General features: G+C 39.8%; 1 protein-coding gene across 3 annotated transcripts in view; it reads right to left on the reverse strand.

Moving 5' to 3' along the window:
- Window positions 1-5,778: 5,778 nt before the first annotated feature.
- Window positions 5,779-24,238, reverse strand: part of LOC109030472 (matrix metalloproteinase-2) — a 364,259-nt gene continuing 345,799 nt past the window's right edge. For all 3 annotated transcript variants that reach the window (XM_072303226.1, XM_072303227.1, XM_072303225.1), the window contains 7 exons: window positions 21,282-21,424; window positions 20,295-20,459; window positions 18,246-18,649; window positions 17,064-17,205; window positions 13,366-13,525; window positions 12,448-12,551; window positions 5,779-8,181 (listed from right to left, as the gene is read on the reverse strand). In XM_072303226.1, coding sequence (XP_072159327.1) covers window positions 7,916-8,181; window positions 12,448-12,551; window positions 13,366-13,525; window positions 17,064-17,205; window positions 18,246-18,649; window positions 20,295-20,459; window positions 21,282-21,424 — 1,384 coding nt within the window. In that variant the 3' untranslated portion in view covers window positions 5,779-7,915. The remainder of the gene's footprint in view (window positions 8,182-12,447; window positions 12,552-13,365; window positions 13,526-17,063; window positions 17,206-18,245; window positions 18,650-20,294; window positions 20,460-21,281; window positions 21,425-24,238) is intronic.

Here is a 24,238-nt window from a genome sequence, read left to right on the forward strand (position 1 = left end):
GAGCGTTTTCAGCGGCTAGCTCGAAGCGAGGGACTCGCGGAGCTTTTCCGACCGGATAATCGCACTCAGCGGGTCATTTCCAAGAGAGCTTACTTGGTCTCGGCCCGATCGGCAAGCTTTCGATTTTGACCCGAAAAATTTAGTCCATGTAACCCCTGTCGATTTTTCTCTATTTTTGACTGAGAAAAAAATTTCTAGATTTCAGTCGCATCCTACGTAGCTTGAGGCGTAGAATCGATACCGCATGGTCCCGACTCTCGGCGAAGCTTCCTGAGCCGTGAATCAGTCATAAACTGGTCAAAAACGAGCTTTTCTGACCAATTTTTGACGTTTACTCTGAAGCGATTTCAGCGAGTTGCTAGAAGCGAGGGACTCGCGGAGCTTTTCCGACTGGAAAATCACTGACCCACCGGTTTGGCTCCTTAGGGTTCAGGGGGCTTACCCCCTGCTTTGGCTCCTTAGGGTTCAGGGGGCTGTCCCCTATGTTCGGCTCCTTAGGGTTCAGGGGGCTGACCCCCGGGTTTTGCTCCGTAGGGTTCAGGGGTCTGACCCCCGAGTTTCGCTCCTTTGGGTTCAGGGGGCTGACCCCCGGGTTTTGCTCCTTAGTGTTCAGGGGGCTGGCCCCCGGCTTTGGCTCCTTAGGGTTCAGGGGGCTAGCCCCCGGCTTTGGCTCCTTAGTGTTCAGGGGGCTGGCCCCCGTGTTTGGCTCCTTAGTGTTCAGGGGGCTGGCCCCCGGGTTCGGCTCCTTAGTGTTAAGGGGGCTGGCCCCCGGGTATGGCTCCTTAGAGTTCAGGGTACTGGCCCCCACCTGCGGCTCCTTAGGGCCAGGGGGCTGACCCCGGGTTTGGCTCCTTAGGGTTCAGGGGGCTGACCCCCGAGTTTGGCTTGTTAGGGTTCAGGGGGCTGACCCCAGGGTTTGGCTCCTTGGGGGCCAGGGGGCTGACCCATAGGTTTTGCTTCTTCGGGTTTAGGGGGCTGACCCCCGGGTTTGGCTCTTTAGGGTTCAGGGGGCTGACCCCCGAGTTTGGCTTGTTAGTGTTCAGGGGGCTGACCCCAGGGTTTGGCTCCTTAGGGGCCAGGGGGCTGACCCATAGGTTTTGCTTCTTCGGGTTTAGGGGGCTGACCCCCGGTTTTGGCTCTTTCGGGTTCAGGGGGCTGACCCCCGGGTTTGGCTCCTTAGGGTTCAGGGGGCCGACCCCCGAGTTTCGCTCCTTAGGGTTCAGGGGGCTGACCCCCGGGTTTGGCTCCTTCGGGTTCAGGGGGCTGACCCCCGAGTTTCGCTCCTTAGGGTTCAGGGGGCTGACCCCCGGGTTTGGCTTTTTTGGGTTCAGGGGGCTGACCCATGGGTTTGGCTCCCTAGGGTTCTGAGGGCTGACCCCCGGGTTTTGGCTCCTTAGGAATCAGGGGGCTGACCCCCGGGTTTGGCTCCTTAGGGTTCAGGGGGCTAACCCCCGGGTTTGGCTCCCTAGGGTTCAGGGGGCTGACCCCCGGGCTTTGCCCTTTAGGGTTCAAGGGGCTGACCCCCGGGTTAGGCTGCTTAGGGTTCAGGGGGCTGACCCCCGAGTTTCGCTCCTTAGGGTTCAGGGGGCTGACCCCCGGGTTCGACTCTTTAGGGTTCAGGGGGCTGACCCCCGGTTTGGCTCCTTAGGGTTCAGGGGGCTGACCCCCGGGTTTGGCTCTTTAGGGTTCAGGAGGCTGACCCCCGGGTTTTGCTCCTTAGGGTTCAGGGGGCTGACCCCCGAGTTTCGCTCCTTTGGGTTCCGGGGCTGACCCCCGGGTTTTTCTTGTTAGGGCTCAGGGGGCTGACCCCCGGGTTTTGCTCCTTAGGAGCCAGGGGGCTGACCGCCGGGTTTGGCTCCTTAATGTTCAGGGGGCTGACCCCCGGGTTCGGCTCCTTAGGGTTCAGGGGGCTGACCCCCGAGTTTCGCTCCGTAGGGTTCAGGGGGCTGACCCCCGGGTTTGGATCTTTAGGGTTCAGGGGGCTAACTCCCCGGTTTGGCTCCTTAGGGTTCAGGGGGCTGACCCCCGGGTTTTGCTCCTTAGGATTCAGGGAGCTGACCCCCGAGTTTCGCTCCTTTGGGTTCAGGGGGCTGACCCCTGGTTTGGCTCCTTAGGGTTCAGGGGGCTGACCCCCGGGTTTGGCAACTTAGGGTTCAGGGGGCTGACACCCGAATTTTGCTCCTTAGGGTTCAGGGGGCTGACCCCGGTTTCGTATATATATAATTCGTACCCCTTAGCCTGAAGTCGATGATTCGCCTTCAAATGGCCGGGTATGCAAAATGACTGTCTTGAAGCACGAATAGTGGTATCAGAATTTTGCATTAAGTTAACGCATTGATTTGAAGGCGCTTTTCTGTATCCATTGTGAATGGCCTTTTACAATGATGTTGACCAAAAAGTTCATAATTTCGGGTTTTAAATCGAGCCGCATTTTCGAAAAATTCCGAGGATTATTATTTTGAAAAAATAATAAGATTGTTTTTGGTCTCTGCGTCTTATTTCAAAGGAGAGATTTTAGGCGGCTGGATAAGATTGTGCATTTTAAATCCCTTGCTTCGGTCATCTTATTCTGAAACGGAACTGAAGGAGTCGCTGTTGTCAAGATCGCAACTTAGTCAAAGGCGGTTGTGAATGCAAAAATGAGCTTTTTTTTTATTAACTGTGAATAATCAAAATTGAAGAAAAGGTACTTTGTTTACTCTTCCATTAGGAATGCGTAAAGCATGGATGGATAGAGCATCGATGACCAACTAAATCTTTTCTGATAAGGAATTTTAAGTTCGAAACCCTTTTTTCAGTCTTTAAATGATCCAAATTCACCAAAAAGTCCAAGACACTAATTGCAAAAATGCGTATCTCCTGATGAAGTGTCAATTCTTAGTGCCAAAAACGCGAATCTTGGCATTTCTGCCGTATTTTCTAACAGTTTGAGAAAATTATTGAAACTGCTGATGGAGTTTGGAAAAACATCTTATCCTTGCTATTCTCAAGAATTCAAAAAGGCGACCGTGTCTAGATTGTCAAGCATCAAGGTAATTTAAAATGTGCATCTCGTGTGGTGTGAGGTGTCATTTTTGTTGTAAATTTAAAATGTAGTGTCAAAAAAAGCCCCTGGTCAAACGGGGTGCATCAAATCCAAGATGGCGGTCAATTTTGAACGGCGCAGGAGGGTAACTTTTAAAGTTTGATTCATGTAATACACTCTAAATTGAACCACGATTTCTGGATAATATTGGTCTAGAAGTTTGATGAGAGGTTCAAGATTCATTTGTTTTTTATAAGACTTTATCTACGACCCGATAAATGACACCTGCGGGCCGATTATTGAAACTGATAGACAAAGCTATAGACAAAGAAGACATAGGGAGTATAGAGCGATCCTATTGGTTGACATGATTGGTTCTTATAGACTAAGGAAGAAAATGATATACTAACTGTCAGGTTTCTCGTGGGTTGCCGTTAGTTAGTCCATTACCTACCTCCTACGTCCATTGCCAACACCCGCTTCCACCAATAGGATCCCTTCAAATCCCTTTTATCGTCTTTGTCTATAGCTTTGTCTATCAGTTTCAATAATCGGCCCGCTGGTCAGGAGGCGTAAAACTGACAATCCAGGCCGAATCCGTGGGTTACTAGGGTTTAAGATGAGGCAATGATTTTGGTGAATGTAGATAATTTTGGTCGTAAATTTTAGATTTAAAGCAGATAATGCCCTCTAATTATTGTGCACGATCACTCGATTACGGGATCAGTAGGTATTTGACTTCTTACTTTAAATGACGGAACGGAAAATTTTAAAGTGCGATAGCATAAAATCTTTGAAAGTGATCTAGCAGTTTTATTACATAGATGTTCGCAATTAATTTTACTCCTCAGTAAGACTGAAATTGAGGATGGTGACTGTCTCCATATGAGGTACCAATAAAACGACACTACAAATAGTTGTGCAATTCGAAAAGAAACTGCTGGATACGCGATATTTACAGCGGAGTTACCTTTTACTAAAAGAAAAATAATGAAAAAATAAAAACATTGATGATTCATACCACCGGATGATGTTCCTCAGTATATTTTTTCAAAAATGGTGCCGTCAACTTTTGATTTTAGAGATTTGTTTATTTATTTATTTATTTATTTTTTTTATTTCGCCATGATTCCCACGAGACCTGATTTGCTTTATTCACATTTCGAATAAAAAGATTCTTGGTTCTCGGATGGAATGAAAGGATTTTAAATGCGGATATTACTTACACCGAAATCGGTACCTTACTTTCGAAGATGTAATAAAAGCATATTTGGACTGCATTTTGCAATTTGGACCTATAAATTCTGGCTCATCTGAAAAAACACATATGTGCATAGGAAAACTAATGGCTCATACGTTGTTTTTAAACTGGGCTGGAATTTATAGGTCCAAATTGCAGAATGTAGTCCATTTTGAAATAAGGCGTATTAATGCTAAAAGGAACTATGTTGCACGCAAACACCGTTCAGATAATTCCTTTCAGCGTTATACCTACACCTCCGGTTACCACTACTGCCTTTTACAGGCAGTCATCGTGGATTTGAGACGCCCTGTCTGACCATTCATTATCCACTTAATTTTTTACTCACATTTTACCAAAAGTGGTCTATCTTCGCCTGCGTTGGCATTGCATTTTTTTTTCAAATTAGACCTCGTATGACAGAAAAGGCCGAGACCCATCAGCAGGTGTCAAATTTAACAAGGCAATTCAATTTTTTACGAGAGAACTTTAGTGCGGATTCCTTTGAAAATATTAAGGAATTTGCTTTGTACGATGGAAAAAATTCACTGAAATTTGCACGTAAATCCGCAGAACCGTTTCCATCTAAAAAATGCAATTGCTCGATCAAATTTGGCAATAGCTGATGTGGCTTGGTTCCTTTCTGTTTAACGCGGTCCATTTGATGTCTGGTTCTTTTTTAAGGATGTATTTAAGTACCAATATCTGAAGTTCGTGATTCGTATAAACCGGCCTAATATACAACCCAGGGGGCACGTGTTTTAGCAAGCCTCGAGTAAATTAGACCCGGTTTGGGAATCTTAGGGATAACTTAAAAAATGTAATGTAGAGTGGTGTAGGGTGATACTAGGGTAAAACCTAAAGGGCCCATTGGGTAAGAAATCATATGAGGGACTTGGACGCCGCGACAAGGCGCATAAGTGCAGTTTTTTTTAAAAAAACTTGAGATATTAAGAACCTCGACTAAAACTAGTTTGAGGGTTTATTCTGTGGAAAATTCAAATATAAACTCCGACTTTAAAGCATCGAAAAGGCCCTTTAAACTTCCTTCACGCTATACGACTCCATGTGATTTTGAAACTTTAAACACGTATTTATCTAAATAGCAAAAACTGCGCTTATGCGCCTCGTCCTCCAAACCCCTCATATGCTCCAGGCGAAAGAGCGCAACTTCATTTCAACATTGCAAAATTTCCATCGGCAAGTTGTTTATAAGACAATTTTAGGGCGTGCCTAGCTATAAATTTCACTAATTATTCTTCAGACGCAAAAATCAGCAAAATTTTGGTCAGAAATTTTAATCATAATCCCCTATTAATAGTTTGAACCAATTTGCAATATGAAATGGTGTTACGTTCCTTTGTTGGAGAATTGACTAAATGTGGTTTTCGATGAATGTTCATTTTCTGTACCTCCAATGAAATATTTCTTTGTATCCTAATGAGATGGGCAGAGCTAAAAATGAATCAACCATTAAAAATTATAGAAGTGAGGTAGGAAAAGAATTATATGTATATGTAGAGAAAAAAGCCGTGTTTTTTTGGTTTTAGTCTATTTTATCACACTTTCCATTGTCTTTACAATATAGTATAAAAATTATGTATTTTAATATCACAATTCAAGAAGTAAATGCAAAAGGTTGAACAAAAAATGCGAGAGTCATTTAAAAATAAGGTTCCTTTAATTTTCTCTCCCGTCTGAACTTGTTAGGTCGAATTTGACAAATTGCTTCATTTGAAATTGCATGCATTCAAGAACTCAGCCAGGTGTAGAAGTTAGCGGACGGGCTATAAACGCACTTCAAAGTATTTTTGGTTCCTATGGCCGATGACCCGAGACTTCATACACCTTGAGCTCACATAATTTTTTCGACGAAAGAATTCTGTGAACTGCTTTTTGTTTGAACGTTGAATTAATTAAAATTAAAATGTACATTACTTCGTCCACGTGTCTTTATTGGAGGAGGGAAAACAAAGGAACGAAGTTAGTGAATAACTCTCGGGAATAAACTGTAAAAAATCATGAAGCCACTTCCCAAACGAACACAATTGTGACAGAATCAGTGTATGCTGAGTCAAGTTTTATTGAAGCCGTAAAGATCTAACACATTACTTTGGCCGCTAATAGCCTTAAGTCTCAGATGTCAAGTTGAATCAAACATTTTAACGTCATAAGAGATTAAAACATTTTCACCTGAGACAGTTCATCCGTCTAGGTAAACTTCTTGCTAAAGAGGCGTCATTTCAATTTTAATCTTTGCTAAAACATCAGTTAAAAAATTAGGAGGTTATGAAAGTTTGAAACTAGATGTATCTTGTCTTTTCAATGATGACACACCCAACTGATTATTGCACTGAGAAGTCGTCATTGAAGAGGATGAGCAAGAGAGAGGATTTAAATGAATACGTAAAATTGCCTAAAGAATTCAGCAATACATATCGAAAGTATACATACGGCCCAAGAAGTACAAATTTGGTACACATATATTTAGAGAGCTATTAGTGTCCTCGTCTCACTCCAATGAGGTCAGAGTATTAATCTGCCGAATTACAGAAAAACACCGTATGAATATTTAGACGTTGCCACATTTTCTCTGATAAGATACAACCGTACAGTGCGAGAAAAATACATTAAAAATGGGTATGACAGGGCGGAATGAAAAAAAAATAGTGTATTTCCTTCTGAAATTACACTCAAAATAAACAGAACCAGGACGCATGGGGCTAATTGCATGCACGCTCTGAACTAGAAAAAAGCAAACGTTATAAAAAATTAAAACACAAAATTGAGCTTGAAAGTGGCGGATCCAGCAAATTGGCAACATTCTTTCCTCCATTTAAACATATGGAATTGTATCGATTCTTGAAGGAGCCAGGTGCTCCGACAAGAATCGATTATTTAACACAAGTTTCAATGGAGAAAATTCGATGTTGCCAAATTGCTGGATCCGCCTCTATGCTTGAAACTGACCGGGATAGGAATCAAAGCAAGTCAGCTATCTCGGTCAGTTGTATGCTCTTTTCCTTGTTTTATTTTTTTAAGTTTTAGCTTTTTCCCAGTTAAAAATGGGCATGTATTTTGCCTTGTTAAAAGTCCTAGCTGCGTTCATTATATCTATGTAGCCTTATCATAGCCATTTTTTGGGTGTATTGCACACTATTGCGTTGTTTTTTCTTATCATTTTCTGTACAGTGTATCCATTTCTTCCTTGACTATTCAAACCATTAAAATCGCAAGACTATATGTACCTGAAACTTCGAAGGGATTTTTTTAAAAATAAAAAATCACTCATTCTCGAAAGAATAAATTTTTAAACGGAGAAAACTTGGCGAGATTCAAATGCTCATATGGCGTTCTTTCTCAATACCCAGCGCACAATGGACCAAGTCAATAGGAGGTCGGACAAAATTTGGGAACTTTAAACGCTTATAACTCCGTTTATACAAAACGTTGAGGTTCTGAAAGTGGTTCCATTGGTTTCCTCGTTAAATTTTCGTCTGCAGGCGCTCCTTAAAATTTAAAATGTGACGAATTAAACATCAAAATTTGCAGTTTTGGTCAAAAGTTCCGTGTCCAATCTCTCTATTTGACTCGATCCACCGTGCGGCGGTGCTAGGAAGGGCTATTTCACAGCATGATGGCAGCATCGATTACAAATGATGAACGTATACAAAATGAAGGATGAGCATGAAGAGTATGGCAGTCATTGATTCGGCAGATTTTGAGGAGGCGTTGGGGTCGCTTTTTGACTTATTCTTACGGCCCTCAGAGGCAAGTCTGTCCTTGGTTGGGTTCTTCGGGTTGGGGGGACAACCCATCCAAAACTGAGCTGATGGCCGTGGCTGCTCGTTCTCTACGCGCATCCGCAAATCGTCGAATTTCCAGAATCCTTTCCCTTTGAAAAAGTACGTGCGACCTGGAAGACGAGCAAAGAAAATCGGACTGAATCGACTGGACGTATTTGTGGTAAAAAGAACTATGCACAAAATAATAAAATCAAAAGATTAACTAAGAGGCACTCAAACCCTACTTTCTGAGCTTAAAATTGGACGTATTTCTGCCTGACGGAACTATGTGCATTATGACGTGAGCCCTTTTATGCATAAATTCATATGGGTCTCAGGGCTCATATCTTAATGCACATAGTTCCATTAGGCAGAAACACGTCCAATTTGCGATTAAGTACTGCGCATCCCCAAAACTGCGTCTGGGGCTCTTTTTATTTTAAGTTGGCGGCAATCAGATTCGCTTAGAGAAAGACATGAATTGCCAATTTTTCCTCATTAAGGCAATAACCTCCAAGTTTTTTTTCTCATTTCCGATCAGAACTTTTCACGCTGTTTCTTTTCAATGTGTATAAATATGTTTATTATTAATTTCCATTTTCATTTCATCCTTTTTCTTCTGATTTATTTTTTTTAATTTAAAAATTGAACTTTTCAGTTATGATTTTGTTAAAATAATAATAATTTTTACTAATTTTAATTTTAAATTTAACAGTTGTTATGAGTGAAATTTTCAATGACCGAGGCGGTCGTCCTCCAAAACGTGGTCGCGTTTTCCAGAATTCTTCGCATGTTCGTTTAGTGAAGCAAGAACTTAACTCTGTTATTAGTATAGAAAATCAAAGTTTCATTTCTTCATTTCGGAAGTATAAAATTGATGATCAGAACTTTGATGAAAATTTTGTTACCAAATTTTCAGTCGGTTCAATGAATATAATTTGTCATCATTGTGATGCTCGCCATTTTCAGGGTGACATGTCCAATGGTCATTTTAATAACTGCTGCCAAAATGGCTTAATTTCTTTAACGAGTATTCGGACAAATACCGATTTGAAATCATTATTTTTATATTCTCCAAATTTCATAAAGCATATCAGAAATTATAATAGTGCTGTTGCTTTTGCCTCTTTCTCTGTAAATCGAATTGATATTCCGGGTGATGGACCTTATTGCTTTAAATTTCAAGGATCCATATATATGTAAGTTTATTTAATATTTACCGTTACGTAACGTACTTTTTTCAGTTTCTCAGTCCGTCCCTCCCTCCTTCCCACCCCTTAACGCATCCGGAATGCAGCTGCATTCCGGATGCATTTAAAAAATAAAAAAAGATCTTCTTTAAAATTAGTTTGAAAACAAATGTAAAACCTAAAAAATAATTTTGTATGAAGATTAAAACAAAATTTTAGTTTAAAGTTTACTAAATAAAATTACAATTTTTGAAAACATTTGTTATATTTATTCTCTCAAAGAAATAATTAGACCCGATTCAAAGACAAAACAGAAAATTAAATGAAAATAAATAAAAAAAAAAAAAAAATGTGAAAGTGAAAAGTGTACAGGAAAAATAAGGGGCTGCGAAGCACTTAATATTTAATTTGAAAAATAGAATGAAATTGTGAATCAACCACTGTACTAATTGCGAGGGGCGTTGGTTCATTTGAAAGGTGTTGTTCTCAATGCTTCGGGAAAACTATAAATTATTTTCTGGGGTTCGTCCCCGATTTTTAAATCCCTAAAAACTCATAAATTGGATGAGGGGAAGTGGGGTTTTTTTTTTTTTGTTTTTCGGAAAAGTTTTGTTGCTACGCATCTTACTTTACCGTTTGCTGCCTTTTTATCAGCTGTTTTCATTCAACAATCATCATTAAGTGAGGTTACTTCCAACACTCAACTGCCATCAACTTACATTTTTCTTTTCCCGCGTTTTTTTTTTTTTTTTTTTTTTTTACGGTTTTTCATGATTGGTTCCATCTTTTTCCTATTGCCAATTTTTCCTCCTTAAGTCAATAACCTCCACGTTTTTTTTCTCATTTCCGATCAGAACTTTTCACGCTGTTTCTTTTCAATGTGTATAAATATGTTTATTATTAATTTCCATTTTCATTTCATCCTTTTTCTTCTGATTTATTTTTTTTAATTTAAAAATTGAACTTTTCAGTTAAGATTTTGTTAAAATAATAATAATTTTTACTAATTTTAATTTTAAATTTAACAGTTGTTATGAGTGAAATTTTCAATGACCGAGGCGGTCGTCCTCCAAAACGTGGTCGCGTTTTCCAGAATTCTTTGCATGTTCGTTTAGTGAAGCAAGAACTTAACTCTGTTATTAGTATAGAAAATCAAAGTTTCATTTCTTCATTTCGGAAGTATAAAATTGATGATCAGAACTTTGATGAAAATTTTGTTACCAAATTTTCAGTCGGTTCAATGAATATAATTTGTCATCATTGTGATGCTCGCCATTTTCAGGGTGAAATGTCCAATGGTCATTTTAATAACTGCTGCCAAAATGGCTTAATTTCTTTACCGAGTATTCGGACAAATACCGATTTGAAATCATTATTTTTATATTCTCCAAATTTCATAAAGCATATCAGAAATTATAATAGTGCTGTTGCTTTTGCCTCTTTCTCTGCAAATCGAATTGATATTCCGGGTGATGGACCTTATTGCTTTAAAGTTCAAGGATCCATATATAGGTAAGTTTATTACCGGAACCAGAATGCAGACTGAACATGGAAAAAACGAAGAAGAAAAAGCGGAAAAATTAGATGAAGTTAAAACAGGAGCAGAAAAAGAAGAAGAACCAGAAGGAACAGCTACTGAAGAAGAAAAAGAAGAAGCAAAAAAAGAAAAGACAAAAGGAGGAAAGAAGAAGAGCAAAGTTGTAGGAAATATAGGAAGAAAAGCAGGACAGAAATGGCAAAAGAAGAATCAACAATTTAATCGAAAAAAAAGCAAAGTATTTAAAAAATAAAAAAAGATCTTCTTTAAAATTAGTTTGAAAACAAATGTAAAACCGAAAAAATAATTTTGTATGAAGATTAAAACAAAATTTTAGTTTAAAGTTTACTAAATAAAATTACAATTTTTGAAAACATTTGTTATATTTATTCTCTCAAAAAAATAATTAGACCCGATTCAAAGACAAAACAGAAAATTAAATGAAAATAAATAAAAAAAAAAAAAAAAAAAACATGTGAAAGTGAAAAGTGTACAGGAAAAATAAGGGGCTGCGAAGCAGCCCCACCATACAATTTAATTCAAAAACTGTTTCTATCAGTGGTTTTGGTTGTTCTCTCGTTATTTCCTTAAGTTGCAAAAACAAAAGTTTTCTAAGTTTGTCGTCTTTCTGTGATATAATAGACAGCACCATTCATTAGTCCATTTAAGACTAAGAGAGAAACCGAACACGGAATTTGGTCTGGAACGGCGCGGCGCAGAGAGCAATCATACTTTAGATGAAAAGGAGTAGCCCTCGGTGTGGCGGTCGGCATGTAACACATATTAGCGCCTACAAGATTGCATGTATACTTCACGCATTGCGTCAAAGACAGTGCAGTCGCTGCGGTGAGCAGCGGGCAGCGTGAAACGCATAGCGCCTACAAGACTGTATGAATACTTCATGCATTGCGTCAAACACAGTGCGGTCAGCAGCGCGCAGCGGTCGGCGTGAAACGCATAGCGCCTACAAGACTGCGTGAATACTTCACGCATTGCGCCTAACACAGTGCGGTCAGCGCGGCGCGTCGGCGGAAGTTAAAATTATTAAACCACATGTATATTTGTTCTTTCATAATTTTTTCGTTCATTTCACATAGATGGAAGGCCTTGTCCACACAGAGATAGGTTTACGGAACTTATCTCTCGCGCCAAGTTCCGTGAACTTTTGCTAGTATAGTGTTGACAGGGCTCTCGAAAAAATGTGTCCAACACGAGTAAACGCGTCTTATGAACCCCTCCCCCTCCGGCACGTTCACTTGATTGTTTTTATTGATGTTTCAAAACGTATGAGAAGGGGGCGGCAAAATACAGGCGGCCCATGGGCGGTAAGTAAATAAATCCGGCTCTGCGGTTTAATTGAAAATGCCTCTGATATGGAGTACACTTTCGAGTTGAGGGATAAGGCATTCCTGATGTCTTCAACGTGATTTTTGTGCGATTTTAATAAAAACAATTCTACGGGATTGACTTTATTTCTTGTTCAACAGACTTATCTACATACATTTAGCCAATTTCTAGGCTCGGTGTTATGATGGCATTGATTTTCCTTCTCTCCCGTTTTAATTCAACCCTTAAAAACAAATGAAATGTTCTAAGTCTTGAATATGAAGACAAGAAGTAGGGTTGATCATCTTAACTGATTCTATTTCATGCTCATATTTTCTACTTACTGTCATTCCACTGAAATACAGTGTCGATGTAGTAGCCAACTCCGCGCCAAATGGACATGTCTCGTGGGTAGTCCAGTTCCACGCGTCCCAATTCTTCATCAAATCTGCCGAACAGTCATTTTATTAATGATTTGTTTGAGGAAAGTACTAGGCAGCTTCATGAAGATAAATAATATAAATTGGAAAGTAAGAAAAAAAATCGTGGGAACTTATGTTGGCATCGAATCAAGAGATCAAATCAAGGTGCATAGTAAGTCTAATGAACCCACCGACAGATTCCAAATTTAATCATCATAATATCTGTTTTCTTTATGGAGGCACTTTGGGCACGGTGGAAAATTGATCATTTAAACACAGAAATCAGAGAGCGATCCCATTGGTTGAAATGGGTGATTGTTATAGCCTAAGGGCTTATTAAGGGATTACAATATAGGGTCTCTCGTGGGTTGCCTTAGTTATACTGGAAAAAAACACATTGGATCTAGAGTCCAGACTCTTAAAAACATCGACAAGAAAAAATACTCCTGATTCAATCAGATTTAAGCTTAAATCAAGAACCCAGCCTCTTAATTTGAGCGGATTTCCTTTTGATTTAAGCTTAAATCTGATTGAATCAAGAGTCCTTTTTCTTGTCAATGTTTTCAAGAGTCTGGACTCTAGACACAATGTGTTTTTTTTCCAGTGAAGTCTATTATTACCTACCTCCTTTGTCCATTGTAACCACCACCATCGTCCCGCCTACACCAACACTACCAACAGGAGCCCTCCATATCCCTTCAGTCTTCTTTGTCTGTAGCTTTGTCTACAAATTTCAACAATTGGCCCGCTGGGAATATGTTCAAAATCAGAATCAGGAGATAGTGATAAAAATGTATTTGACAAAATTATTTTTACACGGGAACAGAGAGTGTCACTTACTTCCAATACATCGTTTCACTAAAAAAGTAGGTTTTGCTGTTGTAACCCCAAATAAATGCCGCGTCGACCTTCTCCAGGGTTGGTGGAAGGCCTAGTTCTGTCAGAGGTTTGGGGTATCCATGCATCAAAACATTCGCATCAAACACGTAGAAGTATTTCCCTGTTGAACACAAAAGGGAGTTTCGAATAATTTACATAAAACTAATACTGAGAATAACACAAATAAGATAGATTACCAGGATTGTAAGCTTTTAGCATCAACTTTCTGACAAACCTGTGGCTGGAAAATGACCTGTTGGGATTTTTCTTGGAGACGTGGAATTAGATTTCATGATTTATTTTACGGATGCTTGGTCTAAATTATTTACGTACTACCTTAGTGAAGGAAGCGGCCGGTATGTTAAACTTCCTTTGTTAAATGCACGTAATGGAGATGTTGCATGTGTGAGGAATTTGCGATTTGACTGTTGATTCTTACGTAAAAGTTCTCGAGAAACACGATGGTGCCACTGGTTTTCTCTAAAATCAACTCCCAAGCTCAAAAAAAGCCCTCAAGTTGAGGCCAAAATGGAGGGGATATCCCACCCTACCCTGAGAGTCCACCTCTACATTAAAACAAACTCTCCATGCAAAGATAGGGAGCAAATACATTAGCAGGGTTGCCGTGTTTTCAGTTTTGGAGTCCCCAAATAAAGTGGCAGCCCTGTCAATGTATTTGCTCCCTATCTTTGCATGGAGAGTTTGTCTTGATGTAGACGTGGACTCTTAGGGTAGGGTGGGATATCCCTCCATTTTGGCCTCAACTTGAGAGCTTTTTTTGAGCTTGAGAGTTGATTTCAGAGAAAACCAGTGGCACCATCGTGTTTCTCGCGAACTTTTACAAAAGAATCAACAGTCAAATCGCAAATTCCTCACACATGCAACATCTCCATTTACGCTCAAAATAGAGAATATGGCAGTCTCATCACTTACAATCGTCGTTCCTCTGACGTAAGGGTGTATCTTGATTTCCACTTGAGCCCTGTTGCCCATATGGCACCATACTTTCCGGGGCTCATTTGAAAAAGGAGATACGCCCTTACGTCGGAGGAGCGATGCGATAGCGGACTTGATAAGGGATCGAATAATATGACATTTCATGTATTGGTTCAGTCAAAGAATAGAGCTGGGTGACGGTTTAATATTCGGATAGATAACTATCCCTGCTTTCCGGTATGCGTGAAGCTTGATGCCTATCCATCAAAATCGAAGACAAAATTCACTAACAGCATACACGGTTGAGTTGAATCATGAAGCGGAGTATATGTGTATTATCTGAATAGATAACTATTCGCGCTCCGCAGTAGCTTTGTTGCCTATCCGGGTATATTGAAGGCAAACTTCTCATAGGCAGTATTCTCGCATGTTACATACAGTGTTTTCAGTTCTATGTATTAGATGAGGTTATAGGACATTTCGTCAACGATTTTTTGTCCGCGCACCTGTTTTTTCCAGTAATTTACGTCCACGCGTCTTTTCAACACGGGAATTTTAGTCCACGTGCCAGTTAAGACCCAAAGTTAATTGGCCCACATGTAAATACAAACGACAATTGCTCACGACGTTTTTGGATGAAAATTCATAATGTCTTGGAAGAATGAGGGTTTGCATGTTTTTTTGTTTTGTCTGTTTGGTAAAACGGAGAATAATATATAGTTGAGAGTTTTGGTAAAAATGGGGGAGCGTCAATTCCATGAGACAAAATTCACTAAAACTCTCTACACCTCTTTGGTGTAACAGGACTTAATTATCTTTCAAGAAATTCCCACCTTGTTAAACCTGAGCCGGATAAACCTCTATATTTGCCTCAGCAAAAGGCTCTTAAACTTTTCCTGTGTACGATAAGTATCTTGATTTATTTTGCGAGGAAAGATCTGTACTTTTAAAGGATGCCTGTCATTCTTGATACGTTCAATTTCGTATAATACTGTGCAACACCGCTGTTGTGAAATAGTTGCTTCAGGCGCCGCCGCACGGCGGGCAACGCGCATCGGCGCCTACAAACCTAAGTGGATACTTCAAGCATTGTGCAATGCGTGAAGTATCCACTTAGGTTTGTAGGCGCCAGTGAGCCTCTCGCGCTGGCAGCGCGATATAAGAAAGAATTGAAGGCTATAAGAAATTGTGTAGAAATTCGTGTGCTTTGGAACTCATTAAGTTTGATACGGAACTACCTTAATATTTACAAAACACATTATATTTTCCTTTAAAACATGTTTTTTTTTTTTTCATCAATTAAAATGAGAATAGTCCATACAGAGTGAGCAAACATTTGAAAATCATGAGTTGAAAAACGCTGACTCCGCGAGATTAAATATTAGAGCCTAACACAAAGCGGAGCGGCGACGCACTGGTGCCTACAAACCTAAGTGGATACATCAAGCATTGTGCAATGCGTGAAGTATCCACTTAGGTTTCCACTCACAAAGTCAGGGTTTTTTAACTCATGATTTTGAAATGTTTGCACACTCTGCATTGATTATTCTCATTTAAATTGATGGGGAAAAAATATGTATCAATTTATCAAAGGAGAATAATAATATAAAGTGTGTTTTTTAAATATTGGTGGTTCCGTGTCAAATTTAATGATTTCCAAAGCACTTTAATTTTTTCTTTTACATTTTGTGCTTTTATCGTGCTGCAGCGAGGTGTACGCGCAACGAAACGCTCAAAATTTGACGTATTTGACTCTAAAAGATCGATGTACAAATGGGTTAAAACTGAAGATTGCGTGCTTCTTGGTTTTTTTTTCCTCTTTTATTCATTTTTGCAGTTTCTGACGGCACAACTGCGGCTCATTGAGATTAATGTCGCTTGGAAAAGGTTTTACAAATATTTGCCACGTTTTAAAAATATAAATGTTTTCAAAATAAAGTAATAATTTCGCAAAGAAAAAATAAAAAATAAAAAAAGTACCTTCACATATATAAGGTATATTGTACATCGAATATTTTAAGGATAGAAATAAAACCAAATATTCACCAATGACAATTTAAAAAGATGATTCAAAAGGAGAAAGTAATAACATTTCATCGAGAAAATGAGCAATCATAACAACACCTCCTTCTCTCTCAATTTCTCATTTCCATATTGTCAATAAGTATAATTTTACATACCGACTAAAATATAACGCATGGACCAAGTGACTGTTGCTTATTTTACGTGTGGGCGTAAACTACTGGACAAAAAAGGTGCGCACAAAAAAGGGGTGTTCCTGTAGGGAAATTTCCCAAAAAAGAAAACAATGAAACCATTCTGAAACTTTTTGTTTTATATTTTAGAAAATATAAGATTTCAAAGTTTCCAGAGCCTGTCTTACCTCTCCCACTGACTCGATCAAGTGTGTGACGCTCAGTATAATGAAAATTTCGCAATCCCGGCAAGAACAACCGGTCTCCTGAATTTCTGCTACAGGGAAATTGTTTATGATTTCAGAATCGGCAAAATAGGTACCAACAACCGGGCCGTTTTGATTATATATCATCCATCACGCATCAATCAAATCTCTCTGGATAATGGAGTCACTGAGAAAGGTGAAATACGGTGATGAGCTCATCGAGGTAAAAGACTTCACCTCAAAGGTGGAAAGGAAATTAGCGAGAGATGCATGCCGTTGGCGTTAGAGAATTAGTGAGTGATTGATCATAATGTTTTCTTACCGATGAAAAATACGATTTTTTTGTCAAGTCTCTCATACACGGCGTCGATGTGGGTGAAGTTAGGAGGAAGGTTCTGCCACAGTCGCTCTGTCAAGGCTGGATATCCGGGATAGAGTCCTTTATCACCGATTCTCCAAATATACTGGAATTTTTTCCAAAAAAATGGATACCGTGAATGAAAAATGGTGAACGTTTTAAGGAAGCTGGGGATGGATCACTAAATGCCAGCCTTCAGGTATTAGGACTTTACAAAGAATTTTCTGAATAAAAAAGGAGCTAAGATACATTTTTGAAATAATTGAATTAGGAATGATAATGAACTGAGCTACTATCTTAACTTCTGGCTGATACATAAAAAACGCTTACTTATTTATGTCGTAGGCAATTAGCAATCGCCGGCACATTGCAATCTGTTTGTGTTGAATCAACAAATTAAAAAATTTTAAAGTGAAAAAACGAGATGGAAGTAGTAATTATTATGCTTTGAATTCAAATATATACGTTATCCCCTTCTTCTTGAATGCATGGTACCAGTTAGCACACTCGTGAGTTCGTGAAATGTAATCAATAATCGTTGGTTTGGTTCAGCAACTAAACTAACTCCTTGGCAAAGCGGAGAGTATCGCTGGATTTGAAGGCGTTCCTAGCTGAGGTCGTGCCATGAATTTCTTCGCTATGGAAACCTTTACTATATTGATGTTCCTGTAATTGCAATTTGACGAATTGACAAGTACAGAGCTTGCAAATTGCCTGCGATTGCTGACTGCCTACGACATATATATGCATAGGGAAACTGATGACACAACTGCTGATTCTTGAGCCAGAGATTGGAGTTCCAAATTGCAAAATGGAGTCTAACTGAGTATCCCCAATACTACCGTGCTAAGGAAGATCGCCGTATGAACATATTCGAGAGTTGCCAAATTTCCTTCGATAAAATGTTTATTATTGAGGAAAATTATGAATATATTTCCTTAAAATTTTCAAACACTTTAGATCGATTTAGTAACAATATTATCTGAGAAATTGGAAGAAAATGTTCAAAAATTGTCCTAGAAATTAGTGATTTGCCAGAGGAAATTTGGGAACGCCTGAATGCTCATACGGTATTCTTTTTTAGCACGGCAGAATAGGCTCTTGGTTCCTTCTTGCAAAATGCAATTAATTTGCTCTTTGGCCTACCTTGTCTTTGAAGATGAAGGTTTCTCGCCTGATGACAGCGACCGCGTCGTAGGAGGTGTCGCATGTGTCCGGCTTCTGGGGTTGCGGTGGGAGCGGAACGGGGGGTTGGTAGGCCGGACCGTGGGGGTTGTAGGGTCGCCGATATACGGGTCTAGTCGGGCGAGTCGTCGGCCTTGGTGTAGTTGTCGTTGTTGTGGTGGTGGTCGTCGTCGTGGTTGTCGTGGTGGTGGGGGTGGTGCGGGGTGGGGTGGGGTGCCTCCTGCGGGGGTCCTCCGTTGCCGGCGTGTGGGGATGGGGATGGGGGTGGTGGCCCCCGGCCCGGTGACCCGGGAACAGACCGTTGCCGTTGTCCACGCTGGGTCGGTACTCCGGGATGTGGGCCCACATCTTGTCATCGCGGGATCCTGAAACAGAGCCACGTCCTGAAAATTTGGCCACAGAATCAAAGGGTGGGATACTGCTATTCATCAGGGTGGCAAAATTTCATGAGATGTAAAATCTCGAAATTTCACGTGAGATATTTCGTAAAATTTCAGAAATGTATGAAAGATATGAAAAAAAACACCGGTTCCTCTGCATGCTTCGCACGGAGAAAAAAACTTCGTGCGTGGGACCTGAAGTTTAGGTCATATGGATCTCTGAAGTTTTCGGATTGAGCATCCGAACACTTATGGTCCAGCTGCTGAGGTTTGGATCACACATCTGAAACTTCAGTTCTTACATCTGAAGTACTTCGGTTTTCACATCCGAAAAACTTCGGTTCTCACATCTGAAGTACTTCAGATGTGTGATCCGAACCGCGACAGCTAGACCTAAAGTGTTCAGATGCTCAATCTGAAAACTTCAGAGATCCATATGACCTAAACTTCGGGTCTCACGCACGAGGTTTTTTCTCCGTGGCAAAATGTAAGAATTGTGACTTTTATCTAATATGTGTGTTTGAGTGCGGGTTTTATACTTAAAGGAGGATCCAGCAATTGGGCAATACCAGATTTTCTCCATTTAAACCTATGCTAAACAATCGATTCTTGTTGGAGCATCTGGCCCCTCCAAGAATCGATACATTTCTTCATGTTTAAATGGAAGAGAGACAATGTTGCCAAATTGCTGGGCCCACCAATGTTTACACTCTTCCCCCTGAAAAATAATGAATAATTCACGGCTTCGTGAAATTTTACTGAAATTTCCAATTTTCATTTCTTTCTTGTATTTCATGCCACCCTGGCTAAGCTAAGGGAAAGGGTTTAAATGTTGCCAAATTTACTTTGATGAAAAATTATTTTTAAAAAAAATATTGCACTCTGAATAAAATTATCCAAATATTTGGATGAAATACATAAAGTTTCCCAGTAAATGCAAGTAGAAGTTGTTTGAGCGGAAAATTTTACTAAAAATTCCTCTAGTCTTCGTAAAATTATTCGTAATCTTACTTTGTAATATAAACTCATAAACGCCCCCAGGGGGAGGGGGTGGCGGCAAACCCCTAATCATCTAGACTTGTAGAAATTGTTCAAGAAATTCAGGGTGGACTAAATTTTTCTCAATAAAAAAGGGTCTAATTTGGTCCATGTTAGGTAAGACAGCAGAATGTGACCATCTTCTGCATACTTGTGTAATGTAGTGCTTGGTAAATTACAAAAAAAATGTATGATTATATATAGACCGCGTTGAACAGAAAGGAACCAAGCCACATCAGCTATTGCCAAATGTAATTGGGCAGTTTAATTTGTTACGTGAAAACGGTTGTGCGGATTTTCGTGCAAATTTCAGTGAATTTTCTCCATAGTACGAAGCAAATTCCTTAAAATATTCAAAAGAATCCGAACAAACGTTCTCTCGTAAAAAATTAAATTGCCCATTTAAAGTTGGCAATAGCTGATGTGGCTTGGTTCCTTTCTGCTAAATGCGATCCATATACAGTAGTTGGAAGGGTTGGGAACGACGCATCCGTCGTTTTGGAAGCGATAGCAAGCGACGCTACTTCCTGATAGCTCTACAAATCTGAAAACGGGATTTTTGCGTGTCATTCTACCGTCAGGGTGAACTTACCGTAAAGAATTTGTATGGCAAGGCGGTCATCGTTGGGGAGATCGTAATCGCCAGAGATGCCCTTGTAATAGGGAAACATGAGAGCATCGGCCACGGAGGAATGGCTCAGTCCCAACGAATGCCCGAATTCGTGCGCCGCAACTGCGAACAGGCTCATCCCGTTTTCTGAAAATAACAAAACGCCTTCAAATCTTCGCTCACGCCACAATCACTACACGAAAAGTAGAGGTTCAATCCAACGCGTTATTTTATCATAGCTAGAAACGGGAATTATGGGGTGTCCAGCAACTATCGACAAGGAAAATCCCTGATACTTCCATTATTTCCACGATTCAAATTGAGAAAATTCCCTTATCGTCGGCATTTTTCAGAAGAAATAGTCCGCGATACTTCCATTACTTTCGGAATCAAATGTTAAAAAATTCCGGAGTTGTGATTCCGGAATTTAAGTATTTATTTCAATAGTTACAATATTTACAACTAGAATCTTAGTTTATACTCAATTTTATATTAAAAAAAAAAATAATTCAATTATGTTTAGAATTTCTATACTAATGTTAATTTTAAGACCAGGTATAGTCTCCTTAGTAATACGATGAGAAGGGCTAGGAATATCACCTTTGTTCTTATCAGCAAGGCAATACCTACACTGGAAAAAAAACACATTGGATCTAGAGTCCAGACTCTTGAAAACATTGACAAGAAAAAATACTCTGGATTCAATCGGATTTTTGCTTGAATCAAAACGAAATCCGCTTAAATTAAGAGGCTTGGTTCTTGATTTAAGCTAGATTCTGATTGAATCAAGAGCACTTTTTCTTGTCGATGTTTTTAAGAGTCAGGACTGTAAATCCAATGAGTTTTTTTTCCAATGAGAATGGCTTATAAGCCGTTCTTAGGCAGGCGGACAGGAATTGCAAATGATTCAAGATTTTAAAGTGAAGTAGATAGACATTAGATAGAACATGAAGGGCACTGGTGACTTACCTCTTCGGTCATCGGAATCATCGAGTAACCAATTCTCTTCTTCGTCGAAATGTGCATCCCCTCCTCTGCCGCTACCCGGGAAGAACGCATGGGCCAAAATACGCCCCGGTCCATCAAAAGGATATCCATCGCCGTGATATCCTCTGAAACCAATAAAACAGACGTCTCTCTGTTATGGAAAATCAAAGAGGATACACTGAAAAAAAAAATCTCGGTGTATTTACTAAGAAAAGGGTAAAATTACCAAGAATGCAGGAATCTATTTGATCCCAGTTTTTTCTTGGTAAAATTACCATTTATGGAATTGGTAATTTTACCGAGAAATCTCGGTAAAATTATTATTGAACTTTCTAGGTAATTTTACTGGATCTTGGTAAAAACGCCAATATTTTTTATCGACTGTGGTAGAATTACCGAGATAAAAAGGCAAAGTTACCGGGAATTGATTACCAATAAAAGTGGTATTCTTACCTGAAAAAAACAGTAAAAATACCGGTTTTTAGGTAAGCTTACCAGTCTGTCTTGTGGATGTCTGTGTGAGGTGATTCGATGGACGCCATATTTTTTTTCGAAAGGACATACGATACATCGCCTAGATTGCTTCTATTTCTTCAGCTACTCGTCATTTTTCTCGGAGTTTGAGATCGCAATTCTGTTGTCAGGAAACTAAAGAATTCACTCACCAATTTTGACAAACAAATTCAACATAATATAGGCGTGGTTTTTTTTAGAGAGAAAATATCGCATTCGAGTGCGGTTTCGATGTCAGTATCGAATGCAATATTTTTCCTCTAAAAAAACCACGCCTTTCTTACGTTGAATTTGTTTGTCAAAATTTGTCAGTGAATAATTCTTTAGTCTCCTGACAACAGAATTGCGATCTCAAACTTCGAGAAAAATGACAAGTAGTTGAAAAAATGGAACTGATTGATGCGATACATCGCATGTCGTTCTGACACAAAATATAGCGTCCATCGAATCACCTTGCTGAAAACATTGCTAAATCATGAAGAATATTCACCAAAATTTCCATCGCTCTACGAGCATTTTTGTTCTGTGAAATAATAAAGGTCTAAAAGGAAATTCTTAAAAAACGAAACTTAAGAGTGCCCCTCTCGCACCCAAGTCTTCAAGGGACCACTAGACGAGGTACGAAGTTAAGCATTTTGATACATGTTTCTTGACCAAAATTAAACGAAAAACACGATTCAAGCAACGAAAATTACCGAAATTAACTCCTAACTATGATATTTAATGTTTAATCTCGTGAGAATTCAAACCTCCCGCTCAAGAGAGCACAATGGTCTAAGTACGTTAAATCGCAAACTAAACGTTACCGTGTCAGTCTCTCAGTCGTTAGTCAGTCTTTACCGCTTATATTCCGAGAACCAACGTCACAATAATTAAAGTTATCGTGGGCAACTAACAGCGCGCCGCGCCGGCAAGCAGCGCGCAGCGCAGCGTTTCCAACGCCTTCGACATCGAAGAGATACTTCACACGTTACACCGTTACGCATATTGTTTTGATGTGTCAATTACCATACCTATTCTTTCCTTGCCTTTCTATACAGCGTGTTTGAGGTATATATAAATGACAAACCCACCATCTCGCGGAGGCAGAAACGTCTAATTAACCTGTCTATATGACAGGTGGCAATACTTCGACACGGAAAATTCTCTTCTTAACAATTTCAGTAGATCATAATTGAGGGGCTTGAAGGACAAGGCGCATAAGTTCAGTTTTTGAAGAAATTGAGGTAATGATGATTTCAAGTAAAACTAGTCTTAATGCATATTCTGTGTAAAATTCTCTCCAAAATTCCAATTTTTAAGCATCGAAAAGTCAGTTTGAACTTTCTCTCCGCCATAAGCCTCCATATAATTTCGAAACTTCAAACACGTATTTCTCGAAATAGCAAAAACTACACTTATGCGCCTTGTCCTCCAAGCCTTCATACGTACTTGAGGGCGCTACGTCACCCATTAACAGTCAAGGAGAACGGCTCGAAAAGTCGAAAATAAAAAAAAAAATCTTAATCATTCCCGTTTCGAAACATAGTTTATGCGTCTCAAGACTGCCGAGGGGTTGGACAGGTGTTTAGAAGTACCCGCCGAAGGAAGCATAAAGTCAGTGGGTAGTTACTCGTTTTATTATACAGTCTTTTATTTGTTTTTCGAGGGAGAAAAGAGAGACGAAATGAGAAGAATCAAGTCCTCGTTTCCGCTATTATTAACCGCTCGATAAGGGATGAGTTGCGAGTTCCTCGCCGGCTATTTTCAGTCGTGTCGCGAGAGGAGGAAGTGATAGAATCGAAAAGAGGATATGCAGTGTGAACGTTTTGCTAATATACCGGCACCGGCGAGCGTGATAACGTATATCGCTCAAAAGTCAGAGGAGAGTCCCGCTTCCTCTCTGACAGAGGGACCGTGTCATATCGTGCTTTATCGCAATCCTCCTATTTCCGGTGGTCGGTGAGCATCTTTGAAGTAGAATCACTGCCACTGCAATCGAGGTCTGGTCGGATTTTTATGGAGTGTAATTGCTTGAGGGTAGAATAAATTGTGCCATCGGGTCGGGGCAGCAGTAACTCCGTTAATCGTGTTCTATCTGCTGAGCATTGGCTTCGCTTTACATGGACCGCGTTAAGCAGAAAGGGACCAAACCACATCACTGCCGTGCTATTATCAATATATCTGAGATGAAAAGTACCTCGAAAATGTTAGGGTTTGAAATATATTGCAACAAAAATTATTTTGCATTAAGGCTTTAGTGCGATTTTGGAAACTTTCCCTAGTTTAGACATTGGCCCCTGAAAACTCTCGTTTAGTTCTGGACATTTTTTGAGACATTGTCCAATTTCACATGAAATATCAAACGTAAAATCGGCATAAGACATCCACATTGATGGCAATTTTTCTTCACCAACCAACCATACATTTGTGTAGAACAAAAATGA

Source organism: Bemisia tabaci, chromosome 8 (assembly GCF_918797505.1).
Source record: "Bemisia tabaci chromosome 8, PGI_BMITA_v3".
In the NCBI taxonomy this organism is placed as follows: domain Eukaryota; kingdom Metazoa; phylum Arthropoda; class Insecta; order Hemiptera; family Aleyrodidae; genus Bemisia; species Bemisia tabaci.